Source organism: Megascapheus bottae, chromosome 16, assembly GCF_031878675.1.
Source record: "Megascapheus bottae isolate mThoBot1 chromosome 16, mThoBot2.hap1, whole genome shotgun sequence".
In the NCBI taxonomy this organism is placed as follows: Eukaryota; Metazoa; Chordata; class Mammalia; order Rodentia; family Geomyidae; genus Megascapheus; species Megascapheus bottae.
The window spans coordinates 40,063,758-40,081,432 of NC_143524.1; the positions used below are offsets into that span (position 1 = coordinate 40,063,758).

The 17,675-nt window shown below is 43.5% G+C and overlaps 1 protein-coding gene across 8 annotated transcripts in view; it reads right to left on the bottom strand.

Moving 5' to 3' along the window:
- Nucleotides 1-17,675, bottom strand: part of Ppfibp2 (PPFIB scaffold protein 2) — a 134,920-nt gene that overhangs the window by 22,398 nt on the left and 94,847 nt on the right. For all 8 annotated transcript variants that reach the window (XM_090348249.1, XM_090348243.1, XM_090348245.1 and 5 more), the window contains 6 exons: nucleotides 11,615-11,707; nucleotides 8,495-8,606; nucleotides 5,313-5,374; nucleotides 4,171-4,246; nucleotides 3,063-3,163; nucleotides 1,082-1,149 (listed from right to left, as the gene is read on the bottom strand). In XM_090348249.1, coding sequence (XP_090204375.1) covers nucleotides 1,082-1,149; nucleotides 3,063-3,163; nucleotides 4,171-4,246; nucleotides 5,313-5,374; nucleotides 8,495-8,606; nucleotides 11,615-11,707 — 512 coding nt within the window. The remainder of the gene's footprint in view (nucleotides 1-1,081; nucleotides 1,150-3,062; nucleotides 3,164-4,170; nucleotides 4,247-5,312; nucleotides 5,375-8,494; nucleotides 8,607-11,614; nucleotides 11,708-17,675) is intronic.

Below are 17,675 nucleotides of genomic sequence, written 5' to 3' on the forward strand. Positions count from 1 at the left end.
AGAGGGAATACCACCAATGGTCATAGAATAACCTTAAACAAGTCTTCTTGGCATTCGTATATCTCAGTTGATAGAAATAAATCATCATGAATATGCCTCTCATTATCGATTTCCTCTAAGTGACTACATAAAATAAATTTCTTATTCAGCAAAAGTTAAAACAGTCGGGAGTTTGGCCTAGTGGCTAAAGTGCTTGCCTAGCATGCATGAAGACCCGGGTTCGATTCCTTGGTACCACATACATAGAAAAAAGCCAGAAGTGGTGCTGAGGCTCAAGTGGTAGAGCTCTAGCCTTGAGAAAGTCCAAGGACAGTGCTCAGGCCCTGAGCTCAAGCCCAGGACTGGCAAAAAAAAAAAAGTTAAAACAGGGCAATTACCCTGTCTGACCCTGCCAGTTTTCTTTAGCCAACATCTTTAGGGGAACAATTATTCTCTAGTAACTGGGCTCTGTGAGACTGTACACTGTGGAACTCTGAAGACTCAGTACATTCTGGAGAGGCTCTGTTAGGCTTGTGTCTGTCACCTTAGACAATGTGGTTGGCAGACTTCCCTTATATAGGATAAACACAAAACATACTCTGATGAATTGATACAGGGATCTAATAGCAAGTGGCAATCAATGACCCCACAGGTCAGCTCATTATAACCACATTGTCCTGAAAGTAACTAGATCAACCTCCAATCTGACCTTCTCCCTGTAAAGAGTGAAGACCCTAAATGCAGAGCCTGTGGTCAAAGAACTAGACTCAACCTGATTGGTAAGGATACTGGTGAGTGTTCACGGTTCTGAGAAACCACCAGAGGGTGACAAAGGGTTGCAGCCACTGTCTGAGGTGCCAACCCCTGCCCAGGTCTTTCCCCCATGATAATAAAACTCAGACCTTCAGCCCATGGGATGGAAAGGAAGGCTCTGTGGTCAGGAGAGTGGCATGATAGTGGAAATCTTGGCCATGGAATCAGGCTGTGGGTGCCCAGAATATAGTGGCTGTGCTCATCAGGAACAGTCAACTCCATCTTGGGAGCCCCAGCACGGGCCTGAGATCATAGAGGCTCTAGGAGAGAGCTCAGCTCTCTTTCCTACCTGGTCTCCAGTGATTTCTGTGGCAAAGGAGGCGGTCCCACTGTTGGAGGGCTGCACCTTGGAGGCGTCTGTGTCAAAAACAGAAGAGAGGACAGTTACCCTCTGGGGACCAAATCTTGTCCATCTTTGGATGACTCCTATGTGGGGGTATGGCTGTGATGGATACATCAATATGGATGGATGCCTTACTCCTTTCAGGATTCCAAGAGAGCAGGCATATCAAAACACCTGGGTCAAATTGTCTTTCAGCCCCAAACCTCAGTCTTTGATAAAAGTCCATGTCCTAGCTGCAGAGTCCTGAGATCTGAGTGCCTAGCATTTTGCTGCTGCTACCCTATATGATGTTTGGGTTTTCCCTTTGTTCACTGATTCATTATATACCTTGCAAAAACATTTCCTCTTAACTTAGATGAGCCAGTGTCAATCTGATGCACTCTGTGAGAGGCCCAGATTATGCTCCCTCAGCAAACATCAGTGACATCTAAGGCTTGTGTGGGTCAGGTATGGGGGAAGCATAACCCACACTCAGGAGGCAGATAGGCATGCAAAGATAAACAGTACATGGCCTTCGGTCCTATGACATTAATACCTACAATAAAACCAGGAGTAGAGGGCTTGAAGAAGCCTGTCAGTGAGGTGAATGTTGAGAGGCCTTTAGAAGAGAGAAAAATGGAGGTAAACCTCAACAAAAGAGAGTACAGGGGCTGGGAGTGTGGCCTAGTGGTAGAGTGCTTGCCTAGCATGCATGAAGCTCTGGGTTCGATTCCTCTGTACCACATACACAGAAAAAGCCAGAAGTGGTCCTATGTTCAAGTGGTAGTGCACTAGCCTTGAGAAAGCCCAAAGGCAGTGCCCATGCGCTGAATTCATGCCCCAGGGCTGGCAAAACAAAACAAAACAAAAGAGAATACAGTCTAGGAAGGCAAGAAAGGCAGGAACACGTCCAGAGAGCTGACATCACCTGATGGGGGTGAACTGACCACAAAGACTACCCCTGTTCCTTATCACCCCATACCTATAGTGGACCCTTTTTGGTCTACTATAGAAAGAATCTTGGCATTACAGTTGTTAAATGCCTGGGCTCTCTGGTCAGACAGAGACCAGAGACAGTCTCAGCTTTCTGCCTTCTATTTGCAATGTAACCTAACATGCACAAGTAATACTAACTTGCCCCCTCTGAACCTCAGTTTAATCACAATAAAATAAGGACCTATTATGGCCTCCTGATGAATAAAAGTAATCCAGAATTCCTCAGTGATCATGTGGAGTTATTGAGCAAGTCCAGGTGACTGATGTTTTGTAGCTACCAGCACTGTGGTCTGCTTCCTTTAACTTGCTAATGGGATTGCTAGACAACATTTTTGCTTTTCTCTTAAATAAAAGGATTGATCTTGAGTGCTTAAATCCTTTTTAGTTTGATCATTCTGAAATATATATCTTTTGACCTCTAGGCCTAAACCCCTCCTTCAACCAAGGTATCTCTCGATGGTCTTCTTTGCTCATTTGTACTTAACCTAAAGCTGAAGAGTAAGCCAAAGAAAAGGAAAATCTTGTGTGCTGGTTATAAGGCAAGATATGAACAACTGCTAAGTGGGAATGTATTATTTCAGAAGTTGCAGGTTTCTCTCTAAATGAGAAAGATGTACTCATTTGACAAAATTCTACTGGTATCAGGCACTACTGCAGACCCTGGAGAAATACTAGAAAGAAAACAAACACAATCTTTGTTCTACACTTAAATTCCAGAGCAAAGAGACAAAGGAAAATCCCATCCAATGTCTACCACGCTGTTCCAGAATACAGGCCTGCGCCTAGGCCCTTGCCTCCATGCACCCTCTCTCCACAGCTGAGGCCCACCCCATGCATTTAATTATTCACCAGTTAAGATGTGTATTGGCCTAATGTCAGGTAAGAGTCTCCCCAAGCAAAGGGTAAGCACTGAGGACTGGTGGAACTCACGTCACATTGGGAGACACGGTACCTCTTGTTTAAATAATTCTTCAGGGCTTTTATTTGTAGTGTTCCATTTCCTGAAACTTCCATCCAGTTCTTCGCTGACTGAGAGAGTCCTCTCTGAAGACCCTGGAAGCATTAATACCAAAGTGATGGATCGCTACCATGTGAATTGTTCAGATCCTTAAGTGTGGTCTTACAAAATCTTAACATCCTTTCTCCCCCACTAAGAAAGACTAAGAGGGATCACTTTGAACCCACAGGTGGGCAATAGTAAGACCCTGTAACAAGAAGAGAGAACACAAATGGAAACATGGATCAGGATGGATCAGACATGGTAATACAGCTACTCAGAAGGTCAGAGGCTGGTTAGGCCCAAAGCAGTGAAACCCTATCTGAAAAATAAACTAAAAGCAAACAGGACTAGATGACATTGCTCAAGTTCAAGTAGTACATTGTGTGCCTAGAAAGTGTGTGGCCCTGTGTTCAATCCCCATTACTGTCAATAAAGAAAGAAAGAAAAAATTGAGACATGTGTAAAGAAACAGCAACAGTGTGATTGGAAAGATTCTTCAGGGGATTCAAGCAAAGGCTATCACGGGGGTTGTTTCAAGGTCAGCATTCAGCTTGGGAATGCATTCTTTGCCTCTCACCTTCTTACTTCTTGGCAGTGAACAAGCAGGCCTTGAGAGTAAGTTGGCCCAAGATCCTAAGAGAGCAAAGGGCTGTCCCTCAGTGCCCTCTGAATTTGGAGAGAGTTCCAGGTCCAATAAAAGATAGGCGAGCTCTGATCCCTGGTGATGGCATTAGTAAGATTTCTGATTGACCTCACACCTGTCTATCTAAGGAGTATCCTAAGAAGATATACAGGATACTTCTTTATAACTGTGGGACTCAAAAGCTAAGCTGGAAACTTTCTGTGTTTGACAATCTGGACAGTTCTTAAAAGTTCTAAGTTGACCACCACTTGCTAAAATTTCTGAAGATTAACAGCTGCCAATTTCCTATCACCCAGGAATAGTTTCAATTATCCAATAGGCCATATCCAAATGGAAGTAAAGAAGAGCTCCTAGATTTAACAGTGGATTGTCCTGAAACCCTTGCAGGGAATATGGCAGGCTCAGTGCTGCTCTTACCTTGAGTTGCCATTATGATCTCCTTCACCTTTCGGTACTGGTTCAGCAGCCCTGTAAGTTCCTCTATCCGACGGTCCTGTTACAGAGCAAGGGTAGGCATAGATTCGCATTATTTGTGGTAGCCAGTTGATTTCTCTTTGGGCCCCAGTTTATGCTGGGCACTAAAACATCATACAGGGAGAGTCCAGACTCATTCCACAGGACTGAGTCCAAGTGATCTTCTCCATAAGCAGCTGCAGGCACTCATAGCTCATAACTTCAAAGATATTGGTCAGCAAGTGCTTACATACCCCCAAAAGGTTAAATCATTTTCAGAGGCATGCACCCCCACTGCTCTCTACCCTCCTGAAGCAGCCACTGATAAAGTATGCTTCTGGCGCTACACCCAAAGCACTAAAGCAAAGCTATCATATCTATCCTGATAGCTTCACCTGTTCCTAAAGAGTCTGAGGTACTTTTTTTTAACAGAGGAAATTCCTAGCTAACATCAGTTACTTCAAGAGAAGAGCCACTTGGGAGGCCAGACAGATCTTCTAGTTAGAAACACTTGGATATGAACCATAGCTCTGCTATCCGCTAGTTACCCAAATACTGTACAAAATAATGTAAGCATTTTGAGACTGTTTCATCACCTGGATAAATGCAGGATTGGGATTCTACTAGCTATTGTTTCTACTAGCTAGGTAGATGCATTTTCTTTATAGATGTGTTTACTCTATAATTGAACAGGAATTCTATACAAAGACTAGAAGCTGGCAGAGTACTTTGAGTCCCTATGAAGGCTCCATCATAGAGAGTGTGCACACAGAGATTGAGTTGTTCTGAACTTTTCCAAGAATCTAATTGTGGAGTATAAACAGTAAACACTGTAATATTTTCCCCATACCAACATAAACAAGCAAAGCTGTAATCTGTTTTGGGAAATTCCATTTAGACAAAGTTCTCTGGCATCAAAGAAAAAAAAAAACAGGTTGCTGAGACTGAGGGTCTAGGAGGCAGAAGCTGATCTTTTCTTGACCCCTCCTGTGTCACTGTCAGATGAACACAATGTCCACAGCAGAAACCATAAGGGCCCAAAACCTGCGGAGATAACTGTGATGACACTGAAGAGCTGTCCTTACCTTGGACAGTGTCCACCTTACCTTATCTTCATTAGCAAGAAGTAGAGTTTCCATTCCTATTTTCAGACGTTGAATCTCTTGATCTAAAAGAAGTATAGAAGATTATATATATATGTATATAGATTATATATACATAGATAATACATATTACACACATGTACATATAGCTACTCATATAATCTAAGATGGCTCTCAAGTTCAAATCTGAAGACTTTTACAGAAACATAGTATATACATGGTACCTGGTACAGAGTCAAATCTTACTAAATATTTGCTGAATTTCTATATGAATGAACCTACTATTTTATCCCCTTTTTCTCTCTCTCATCTGAGACTGGGGCTTGAAATCTGATGCTTTTGTTCATTGGCTGGGTCCTCTACCACCTGAGCTGTGCCTCCAACTCCTGTCTTCTTTTTATAGACACTGAAGGGAAAAATGAAAGTACTGACTTTCAAAGTTGACATGGTGGAATCAATATGCACTCACCAGCAACATCTCCTAAGAATGTAGACATGCTGCTAGGTGCTGGTGGTGTATGTCTGTACTTTTAGTTACTCAGGCTGAGATTTGAGGACTGAGGTTCAACGTCTGTCCCAGCAGAAAGGTCCTTGAAATTTTTATCTCCAGTTAACCAGCAAGAGGCTGGAAGTGGAGGTGTGCCTCAAGTGGTAGAGCATTAGCTGTAAGTGAGAGCTAAAGGCTCTATGTTCAAGCCCCACTATCAACACATGCATGCGTGCACACACCCACACAAAGAAATAGATGTTCCTATTCTATGTAGGCCTATATCTAGGCTAGTAAATACTTTTGGGAAAAAAAAACATATAACCTGATAGAGTATAATTGAAAAGAAAAAGAAAAAAAGTCTACAGCTGAATTAAGACTAGCTGAATTTAGCCAGGCATGGTGGCTCACGCCTGTAATCCTAGCTACTCAGGAGGCTGAGATCGGAGGATCGCAGTTCAAAGCCAGCCAGAACACTAAAGGCTGTGAGACTCTTACCTCCAATTAACCTCCAGAAAACAGGAAGTGATGCTCTGGCTCCAGGGTTAGGGCAGTAGCCTTGAGCTGAGGAGCTCAGGAACAATGCCCAGGCCCAAGAGTAGGGCTGTAGCCTTGAATTGAAAAGCCCAGAGTCCAAGCCCACAACCAACTACAACAACAACAAAAAGATTATATAAAAAGTGTCTAGTGATTTGATTAATTTAAAAATGGTATAAATCTCAACTAAGAAATGTTTAGATAAACAAAGAAATATAAGACAACAAACCTATGGTTAAGGGAAAACAACCTAGTTTCACCATAAACCCACAGAATTTTCCAATGGATTGAGGGTTGTATTGTGGGTTTTTTTTGTTTGTTTGTTTTTTTGGTTTTTTGGGGTTTTTTTTTTGCCAGTCCTGGGCTTGAGCTCAGGGCCTGAGCACTGTCCTTGGACTTTCTCAAGGCTAGAGCTCTACCACTTGAGCCTCAGCACCACTTCCGGCTTTTTTCTATATGTGGTACCGAGGATTTGAACCGGGTCTTCATGCATGCTAGGTAAGCACTTTAACCACTAGGCCAAACTCCTGGCCCAAACATTTTTTTTTTTTTTTGCCAGTCCTGGGCTTGAGCTCAGGGTTTGAACACTGTCCTTGGACTTTCTCAAGGCTAGCACTCTACCATTTGAGCTTCAGCACCACTTCCAGCTTTTTGCTATGTATGTGGGGTACCGAAGAATCAAACCCCGGTCTTCGTGCATGCTAGGCAAGCACTCTACCACTAGGCCAAACTCCCAGCCCCTGTATTGTGTTTTCTTTCACTGAAACAGACTCAACTTGACTTCTTCTGAAACTAGGTAATCAGAGGTTAAGGAATTTGTGCAAACATGGATTTCCCCCCCAAAAAAGGGGGTGCTTATGCTTATTCCTAACCAAGAAGGCAAAGGGAGCAGGGACGTTTATAAAAAGACAACACAAAAGGCAAGGAACAAAAAGTATAGGCAGTTTGTTTCCTTTGGGATGCTTGTTATGTTCAGTAAGAGTATCAACAGGTGGCTAGGCATGCTAGCACACAAGTGTAATCCCAGCTACCTGAGAATTAAAGTCTGGAAGATCACAAATTTGAAGCTAGTGCGTGCAAAATTAGTGAAACTCTATGTCAAAAATAAAATAAAAACAGGGGCCGGGAGTTTGGCCTAGTGGTTAAAGTGCTTGCCTAGCATGCATGAAGACCCGGGTTCGATTCCTCAGTACCACATACATAGAAAAAAAAGCCGGAAGTGGTGCTGAGGCTCAAGTGGTAGAGCCTTGAGAAAGTCCAAGGACAGTGCTCAGGCCCTGAGCTCAAGCCCAGGATTGGCAAAAAATAAAAATAAAAACAAAATAAAATAAAAACAAAAATGATGGGCATGTCTCAAGTGGTAGACTACCTGTCTAGCAAGCACAGGGCCCTGAGCTCAAACTCCCCAGAATCATAACAATACATGAATGAATGAATAAATAAATGAATATGTCTTAGATGGTTACCATGAGCCAACTATTAATGCTAGGCTCTGAATATGTTATCAACAGTCCTAACCTCAGAATGGATGACCATAAGGCCACTCTAAATACAATAATCCTGATGAGTGTTATCTTTATCTAGGAAATAAGGTTGCCAAGTTAGATGATAACAGGACTGGGGCATCATTTGAGATGTGGCAGCCAGGAAAGGTCTTTCTGAGGAGTAACATTTAAGTGGAGATCTAAAGGGTAATAAACAAATAACTGATTTTGCTTCTGTAACCTCAGGGCCTTGTACAAGTGTCAAGCAGGATAAAATGCTAAGCCTCCTCTTCCTAGCGGTAACCCAAAAGTAAGGCCTTTCAATCAAATGAAAGTTAGGAAAAACAAAAACAAACCAAAAAAACCTTCATTCTTGGTTAAAAGCTCTGGAAAGGTCTAAACAGAGCTTCCAGTTCATACTGTGAGGCTGAACAAAGCCTTCAGAGCTGAGCATTCTAGATAAGGAAGGGACCCCAGACAATGACTCCCCAACAGAGCTAGACTTCATAGGCTTGAATGCATATATACTCATTCATTCAGTTGAACAAGATGCACACATACCTGCACAGTGCACATTAGCATGTTTATACACATAAGCAGAACACATAAACACACACACACACACACAGCCCCCCTCAGGGGGCTCAGGACCACTGCTTTCTGTTTAGTTACTCTACCTCTTTCTCCATGGTCACTGTGGAGTCCTGCAGTCCGGGAGAGCTGGCTGTGCAGACGCTCAATTTCTGCATCTTTCAGAGCAACCTGCTCCTGCAGCTGGGCTACCTCTGCCTGGAAAGCAATAGTGAAGCCTCACAGGTGAGAGGAACTTCCAGACCATGATGAAGGATCTAGATCAGAGCCCAGAGCTTATTGGTGAGTCTATGGCCTTACAATCTATGAAGGACTCTAGATGGAGGTGAGAAGCATCAGAGGGGCTCAGTGCCCCTCTCCACAGAGTAGAACTCTGCTGAGTAAACCCCTCTTCCTGAACATCACCTTACTTCTTCCCCAGGCTCTTTCTCATCCTTGTTCTGTGGAGCCTGGTTTGCATGCAATGGAAGGGCTCTGTCCTTGGTGCAGAGGTAGATATTTTCATTTTAGATAAGCTCTTCCTTCTGAGATGGTCATGTAATCACACTTCTTAGATTTGCTGCTATAACAGGTGCATGTAGCTTCATCTTTTTTTTTTTTTTGCCAGTCCTGGGCTTGGGCTCAGGGCCTGAGCACTGTCCCTGGATTTTCTCAAGGCTAGGGCTCTACCACTTGAGCCACAGAACCACTTCTGGCTTTTTGCTACGTATGTGGTACTGAGGAATCGAACCCGGGTTTTATGCATGCTAGGCAAGCACTCTACCACTAGGCCAAACTCCCGGCCCTAGCTTCATCTTTTTACAATATATAGCAAATACAATGGAACTCAACCACTACTATGGATAAAGTTTGAACAAGGGGCTCCTTTCTTTGACAGACTCCTGTATTTTCTTCAATGTGTCAACGTGTCTTCCCTCTAGGTACCTCAAGACACATAGACACACTTTGCCCACATATGCACATACAAGCATTTAGTATACTTCAGGTACTTTGGGGGAAAGTCTAAGCACACAGTGCATATACAGCTCTATGTACACATATGGGCAAAGGCATTGGGTAGTTTCAGTGTCTCTGATAGTACATCAGGTTAGCTTTTACATACAGCACCATGCTTTCTAGATTCATTATAAGATCAGAACTATCCATCCCAAGAGCTACCTTCACCTTGAAAAAAAAATCTGGATTTTCTTATGTCTGAGTTGGATGACACTGAACAAGCTGTGAACATTTCTGGGTCTCAGCTCATATGTGAAATTGGAAAAACAGCACCTACTTCATGGACTAGCAAGAGGATTAAGTAAGGTAAAGGTTGTAAACACCATGCCTAATACTTTGGACATGTCAAGTGTTCAATAAGTGCTGCTATTGCTACTCTCATCCGGTTTGTTTCCTTATGGATAATTAGCTTCACTTTCTGAGCCCTAAACTGAACAAGAAATGGGTTGGAAGTGACCTCTGCATAACACACAGCAGAGGCTGCCTACTCTTCCCTGTATGAAGCCTAATCATGACACACTCTGGCCTTTTATTGTATGGGCTGTCCTTTCCCACCAGGTCCAAGTAAATGTTTGAACAACTCCAAGTAACCAAATGAGCACTGTTCCCATTGGTGGCTCCTCTGCCTGACAAATCTTGTTTTTAGTTTCAGCACACTGAGTAAGCACCTATTTTGAATCAGTCTTTGTGCTCATTCTTTTCCCAATGAAGCCAGAGACATCAGTTGGGGACCAGGCTGGGATGCAAATCCCAGCCTGCCTAATGCTGAGAAAACAGGATGGATAAGGGTTACTCTTAATGATACTTCAGGGCCCTGAGTTCATCTCAAGGGTTCTGAATAAGCCTTCTTCAATATCCTCCAAATGAAGCAGAGATCTCCACGTATAGGAAAATGAGGTGATGAGGGGTCAGGAGGTTTCCTAACTGCTATGTTCAATATGGAGCACTATGCCTCTGCTCTAGTTTCACCCACGGAGGCAGAGAACCAAGTCCCCAAAGGCTAAAAAGCTTTCCAGAACACAGTCATGGAGCAACTTGGCTCACTCAGAGGCTAGGTGCCCCTGGGTTTACTGATAATGTTGATGGTGAGATCTGAGGATCTTAGACTTAGGATTCTCAACCCAAATGCCTCTTCATTTACACAAGATCCATTCTTGGAAGAGCATCTCTGTCTTGGATGTGGCCAGGGTGGGTGTTGATCTGTTAAGGATCTGGATGCTTCATGCTTTCTTATCTGTTGGCTCCACAGTTAGACTCTAGTGATATGGAGCTACGGGGACAAGATGCCTAGCACCTGGCATTCTGAGGGTTTTCCTTTCTCAAGCTTGCCTTTGTATGAGGTTATTTATGTACGAGGGAGCTACAGACTCAGCAGTTTCTCCTATGCCAATGACTACAGAACAGGTAGTCTGTTATCTTTAGAGTGCTACCTGTCCCACAGGTGGGACAGTAGGATACTCTCTCCCTGACCATGAGAGTAAAGAGTAGTCCTGCCTGATCCATGGAAGCTAGAGTTGTATAGTAAGAGGACCAGGGCAGCCAGGAAGACTGGCAATCAAACAGGGGTGAGAACTCTGGACCCCTTCAAGTGCTATGCGCTATTAATCCCAGGGATCCACCTCCATTGATGCTGCACTGGAAGACAAAACTACCATTAGGGGCTGGAAAAGCCTAAGTAGAAAATGGAAGAACTTAAAATAGTGTTTTCATTACAGGATTTATTCCTGGTGTCGTTTGCATTACAGCCTCCTTAATTTAATAGAAATACAGTTCAGCTGAAGAATTCAATGTCTATATCATTTGAAGAATGCGTTCATTTTCAGAAAATGAATTTTTGAAAGGCGAGTTATGAAAGGGACTGCTAAGTTTAACGTGTTGTTCCCAACACAGCACTGATGCTCTTCTGCTTTAGCAGGAATTGCTCCCTGTTAGCCAGAGGATCACTCACTTTTTCACTTCGCTCATCACTCCTTCCTGGCTAACAGTCAGCTAACAACTATCAAATGCATCAAGAGGAAGGCTTCTCTACTGTACTCCAGCAACACATCTGTAAAGAGGCTTCATGAATCAGATGTGTCTCTGCGCGATCCGGGCCACACGGGACATTCACACAGTGGACCTAATTCAAACTTAGGCTTCTGGGAGCTCTGAGTCTGAGCCCAGACCTTCCCACAGACCCTCTTGCTTAGAGCATCACATTGGCCTTTTACCTTTGTGGCCTTCAGCTTCCACTCATACTGATTCCGTTCATTTTCCAGCTCCTCTACTTTGATTTTGAGGTGCTTGAGCTCTTGCAGTAACTCCTGGAAGGGAGAGGGAGAAAGATAAAGTCATGCCTTGCAGAGCATGGGCTAGGTCTCCAAAACTGGTTAAGCTCATGCAGAGAGGCGGGAAAGCAGTGCCCGCAGCAAGCTCCACATTGCAGCTCCAGTACTTGCACACGGTCTGTATTTGGGGGAAAGTTGGTTGGCTATTTTACAATGCAGGCCAGAGAGTTCCAGACACAGGGAAAAGGAAACTGTCCTATTATTTTTAGAATCTCTTCTGTCTGCCCACTTTTCTGGTATGTGTGTCTTCTGTGAGGTATGCCTGTATCATCACATAGGTAAAGTAGGCCAGAAACAGGCATGAGAGTGGGGGAAACAGGGAGGCTTGCAATGTAGAAACAACCTAACTGGGAGCATTATCATTCTATATACAAGGTAGAGGAACCCTGGGGAAATGAGGAGAGAGGATGATCTTGGAAAGCTTCACAGAAGAAGCAACAACCAATAGGATAGAAACAAAACACCCAGACAATAAATACTACTGACCAAATGTAGACTCCAGTATGGATGTTAATGTGTAGAGGTGGAAGATAGCTTGAAGGTAGAAGACAGGCAGGAAAAAAGAAAAGATAGGAGACAGACAGGGAGACAGGCTGTTGGGCTGGAGCAGGGGATGGTATTAGCAGAGATGGGAAATGAGGACTTCTTGTGAGGGCTTGACTGAGACTCTGAGGAGCTTTGATACCATTGTTTGGATAGCAGGGAGTCAGTAAAAGTTGCTGAGTGGGGGAAGGGATGTTTAAACAACTTTCTTTAGTTTATGTGCCTAGTATGTCATGAAATTGGAGCTGGAAATCTCTTATCTTTTCCTTCTAGGACCTCTGCTTTTAAATTACCTGAGTCAAGAAGACACCACTGAGCATAGCCAACAGGCAACTGGCCCTGCTGACTAGAAGAATTGCCATAATGGCCATTATTTCCATAAGCTTTCAAATGCCAAACCCAAAAACAAACTTCTAACTTTACTGCATGTCAGGACTGTCATGTCCCAGGCAGAATTCTAAATCTCCACCAATCCCCAAAAGGTTATCTGTGTCCTACCAAATGGTCTGGACCAGAAACCATGACCCAAGCCTTTCTTGGTACCTTTCTCCCTCCTCCCTACATGTGTGATTTATTTCTCATTTCTACCTGCAAAGCAAAATTACTGGAATGGTTCTTTTCAATCTGCTCTACCGCTGTAACCCCAGTGTTATCATGAGGGTGGGTATCCAGACAGTTTTCTCACTGGTTTCTCCATTATAGTCTTGATTCCACTGAGTTTCCCAGAGGTTCATCTGCTCGTGGCATTCTCTTGCTTTTTAAATCTCATAAATTTTACCTATAACCAGGACATCCTGGCCCTCACCTGCTTCCTGTGTGTTCTTTCTCTTTCTGGGCCAGAGAATTTTCAGGTCCTATTCCCAGCTTGACCTTCACATTCCCTCTGAAAGTTTCCTCAAGCTTAACTCCTTCCCCATCCTTTAGGACCTAACCTAGATACTTATTGTTTCTCTTTGCTCCTACACAATTTCTAACCAAATGTGTTTGTATAGTTGTTAGTGGCTGGTTCTCCACTTATTCTGTAAACCCTATGAGGTGTTTATGAAATTCTGATTGTTCAGTGAGTCCTGCCTCATGGCAGATAGGAATGATTTATGGATGAATACATGACACTCAAGTCATTTAAGTGGCTTGGAGGTATCTGTACTCTGCAACAATCTGCTGCAAATTCAGATTCACTTGATTTTTGTTGTTGTTGTTGGTTTGGGTCTTGAACTCTAGGCCTGGGTTCTGCCCTTGAGCTCTTCAGCTTAAGGCTAGCACTCTTCCCATTGAGCCACAGTACCACTTCTGGTTTCCTGGTGGGTAAGTGGAGATAAGAATCTCATGGACTTTCATACCCAGGCTGGCTTTGAACCTTGATCCTCATATCTCAGCCTCCTGAGTAGCTAGGATTACAGGCGTGAGCCACCAGCACCTGGCTTTCACTTGATTTTTATAGGGTAACTTATTAAGATTGCCTTATTATAGCTGAGGTGAGTATCTATCAATATTTATAAGAAAAAATAGTCTTCTAAACTAAGGCTGTTGTGTCCATACGTGGCATCATTGGACATGCAGTCTAGGTCACATGTTTGGACTTACAGCGGATTCAGAATCGTTCGAGAATTGGCCAGAATATGGCCAGAATATGGAGGAGGGTCTTCTCTTCTGCTTATATCTACCCAGTATACTTATTTTGTCCAGAGAGAGCATCATGTGTGCTGAGGACAGAATTAGGAGACGTATAGATTACCGCTGCCTGAGGGGCTGTCACTATGGGGACACAGAGGCTCAGGCTCTTGTGACTTCTCTGGCACATGGCCCAGAGGTTGTGAAATCACCCTAATGTAATTAGGTGGGAGATTCTCCCCTGCCCCACCCCCATCGGAAATACAAATGATGACTTAATTGTTCATAACAATTGAAAAATTGCTCTTTGTTTTGTCACTGGGGCTAAACCTCTTTCAACACAAAGTTGTTGGGATTCCTTCCGAAGATGCTATTTGGAAAAAAAAGAAAGTCATGTGAAATGAAATCTAAGAGAGGAAATAAGTTCTGAATCATATACTTCAGGAGAAAGTTCTGGGACTTTTCTTTTGTGTCTTTTGTGTGTGTGTGTGTGTGTGTGTGTGTGTGTGTGTGTGTGTGTGTGTCCTCTGGCATAAATGTCCCAACACCTTCAGAGCATCTGACAAGCTTTGCTTCCAGCCATGGGAGAAATGATTGTCACAACCTGCCTGAAGGCTGATCCCATCTTCTCAGACCTTGCTTACTTACTTCTCAGACCTTATTTTCCCAGAATTCCCTTCGCATCCCTGAAAGGCCTAAGTGAGTCCAAACTGTGCAGCAAGGTAACACCAGATCCATGCTAACACCACATCACTCTGTTCTTGTTAGGAGAAAACCCCAGCCCTCCACCAGTGAAATGGCCCCCACACACATGCTCTGAATATACTTAAGTGTGGTTCCTACAGGTGACCCCTCCCCTGGGGCACAGTCCTGGCTGCAGGGCTGGGGCTCGGCCACGAAGTCACCAGCCACCACCTCCTCCTCCTCCTCGGGTTGGTCCCTACTGAGTAAGAGTCGGGCTTGAATCTGCCTGTGGATATCCAGCTGTAGCCTACACATCTGTTCCTGCAGCTCACTGATCACATTCAGAACAGACTGTGGGAAGGAAGAGAAAGGAGAGAAAAGCATGTGAGGTCAGTGAGCTCACAGATGTAGAACTTCTCAGGCAGAGGGTGAGCAAGAGGGCTCCATGGCTCCCTCTCTTCACAGGGACTGTAACACACGGCCTGCCCCATCACTGGGCTTGTCTTATACTTTCAACAACATCCTCCACCCCACCAACGGTTCCTTTGTGCCACACTGGCTGGCCATCCCTGAGTGTCAGTATCTGAGGTGCTGAGTCTGGATGATCCTTTCATCGGAGCAAGAGCAACAGCAGAGGCCAGGTGTTCAGCGGGGACCCACAGAGGCACATTTCTCCATATCTGTCTATGCTACACATACTTCTTGTCCATGCCTCAAATGTGGTTAATAAGGTACATTTGCCACACTTGCACATGTCAATGGCCATATCCCCAAACTCATTCAGTACAAGTTGGCCTATTTCAGGCATCTGCCTGTAGTTTTATGTGTTGTCATAAGACTACCTGAACAAAGGTTCTTCTGATAGCTCACTCACTGAAGTGTGGTGTGAAGTGTCCAGTGTATCAAAACAAGATACCTTTGTAGCTCTGACAATGAGTGTGGTCTGCTTTAGCTCCTCTTCTCCCATAAACCATCAGAAAGACTGACCCCAAAGTCAATAAATCCAAGTCACTCTAATTCTTTGAAAATACAAAAGAGGACAGTTTTGAACGTTTCCAGTTTTCCAGAAAGTCACCTGATTTCTTGATTCCTTAAAATTCATTTGCAGGACTGGGAGTTTGGCCTAGTGGTAGAGTGCTTGCCTACCATGCACAAAGACCCGGGTCGATTCCTCGGTACCACATACATAGAAAAGCCGGAAGTGGTGCTGAGGCTCAAGTGGTACAGCTCTAGCCTTGAGAAAGTCCAAGGACAGTGCTCAGGCCCTGAGCTCAAGCTCAGGACTGGCAAAAAAAAAAAAAAAAAAAAAAAAAATTCAGTTGCAGTAAGCAGTTTGGAGGACTGGTGTTCTAAAGGTTTTTTTTTTTTTTTTTTTTTTTTGAACCCGGGTCTTCATGCACGCTAGGCAAGCACTTTAACCACTAGGCCATACTCCCGGCCCAGGTTTTTTTTTTTTTGCACTTGCCAGAGGCAGCTAAAGAACTAAGTCCATAGTTTTTGTGTTTTTTTTTTTTTTTATTCTCTAGAAACACACTTCTTTTTTCTTAAAACAAACAAAATAAAAGCTTTAGCAGGTCAGTGGTTTGGGGCTTGGCCCCTCCAGATACTGCTCATGCAGGTGCAAGTTCATCTGCCGTTACTCAGAGGCCTTCTTCTTCTACACAGGCCCTTTAGTGGCCTGCTTTCTGCTAAGCCTTTCCTTTTTTATTGGCATTATTTGTAAGATGGCACAGTCAGAACTAAATTATTCTCAACAATTCCATTTTATTGAGTCTTCTCTTTGAGAATTCCTGGCCTTTATTTCTAAACTTTTAACGTGCTCAGTTGTTTATGCCATTTTTCTCCCTTGCTCAGTTTCATGAACTTTCAAATAACAATGCCCACTTGTTCTCAACACACCTACCCCTTTTACTTCCTAAGTTTGTGTCTCCCTTTGCTCTGAAATAAAAGCCAGCATAGCAGTTTTCCCAGTTTTGTTTTCTAGCCTCTGAATAGACTGTAAACAAGTGAGGAAAACAAACCATTCCAACTGGAGATTTTTAGGTGCAATGCAGACAGTGCTGTTCCCCTTCCTCTGTTACTGCCCCCCATGTGCACTCACCCACCATGTGAAGATGTATATCCCAATGCATCTGTTTTCCTCCTGAGCAGTGTGAGTATGCAGTGCCCCTTCCCCCACTGCTGGGCTGCTCTCCCCATTGTTTTCTGCATTATGTGTCTCTCCTCTATTGAGGCCTTTAAATTTGACTTTCTAATGCTTTATCTCCAAGACTGGCCTATCCAGTCTGTTTCTCTTTCAAATGGCAAAACCTTGAGTCATACTGTTGTACTCGTGGGTCCACATCAGGAAGTCCAGAAGATATTTATAAAGTGATAATGGCTGTTCTATGTTGTAGTTTCAGCTTACTTTAATTCTGCTTTGCCAACCATCAAAGTACTTTTTTAAGGTGCCTTTTTTCCATGTGAAACTGTGGAGCACCTCCTGTAATCACAGTCTTTCCCACCCCTTCTGACCTGTTAAACTTGTTCACAATTATCTTAGTTCTTTCTTCCTTCATGCTGAGTTAATTTTGGCTCAGCCCTCTTATCCCCTAAAATCTGGGTCTGTAACCTCTACGCTCTAGAGGAAAATATGTCACAATATCAAATGCATGTACTCTTACTCATCTATTCCATTTCAATCCTCACCCATGTGTCAAGTTATTTACTATAGCATCATCTGCAATAGCAAAATCTTGGGGAAAATTTAAATGCCCATCAAAAGAGAACTGGATAAATGCTTTATGACCTAGTCATAAGAGTGGAAAATATGTAGATGTACATACGAACAAGGCAGTTGTATGTGTGTGTGTTTTACTGAATTTGGTATGAAAATAACTCTGGCATTGGTATAATTTTTTAAATGAAAAAGCCTATTTTATACATTTGACAAAAAGGAGAGAGAGAGAGAGAGAGAGAGAGAGAGAGAGAGAGAGAGAGAGAGAGAGAGAGAGAGAGAGTAGGAATTTGCCTGTCCATGTGTAAGACAGCTTTGAAAGGATACAAAATAAACTGATGGCATTGATTCTGACTACTAGCAGGAGGTTAGGTGTACAGGATACCTTTT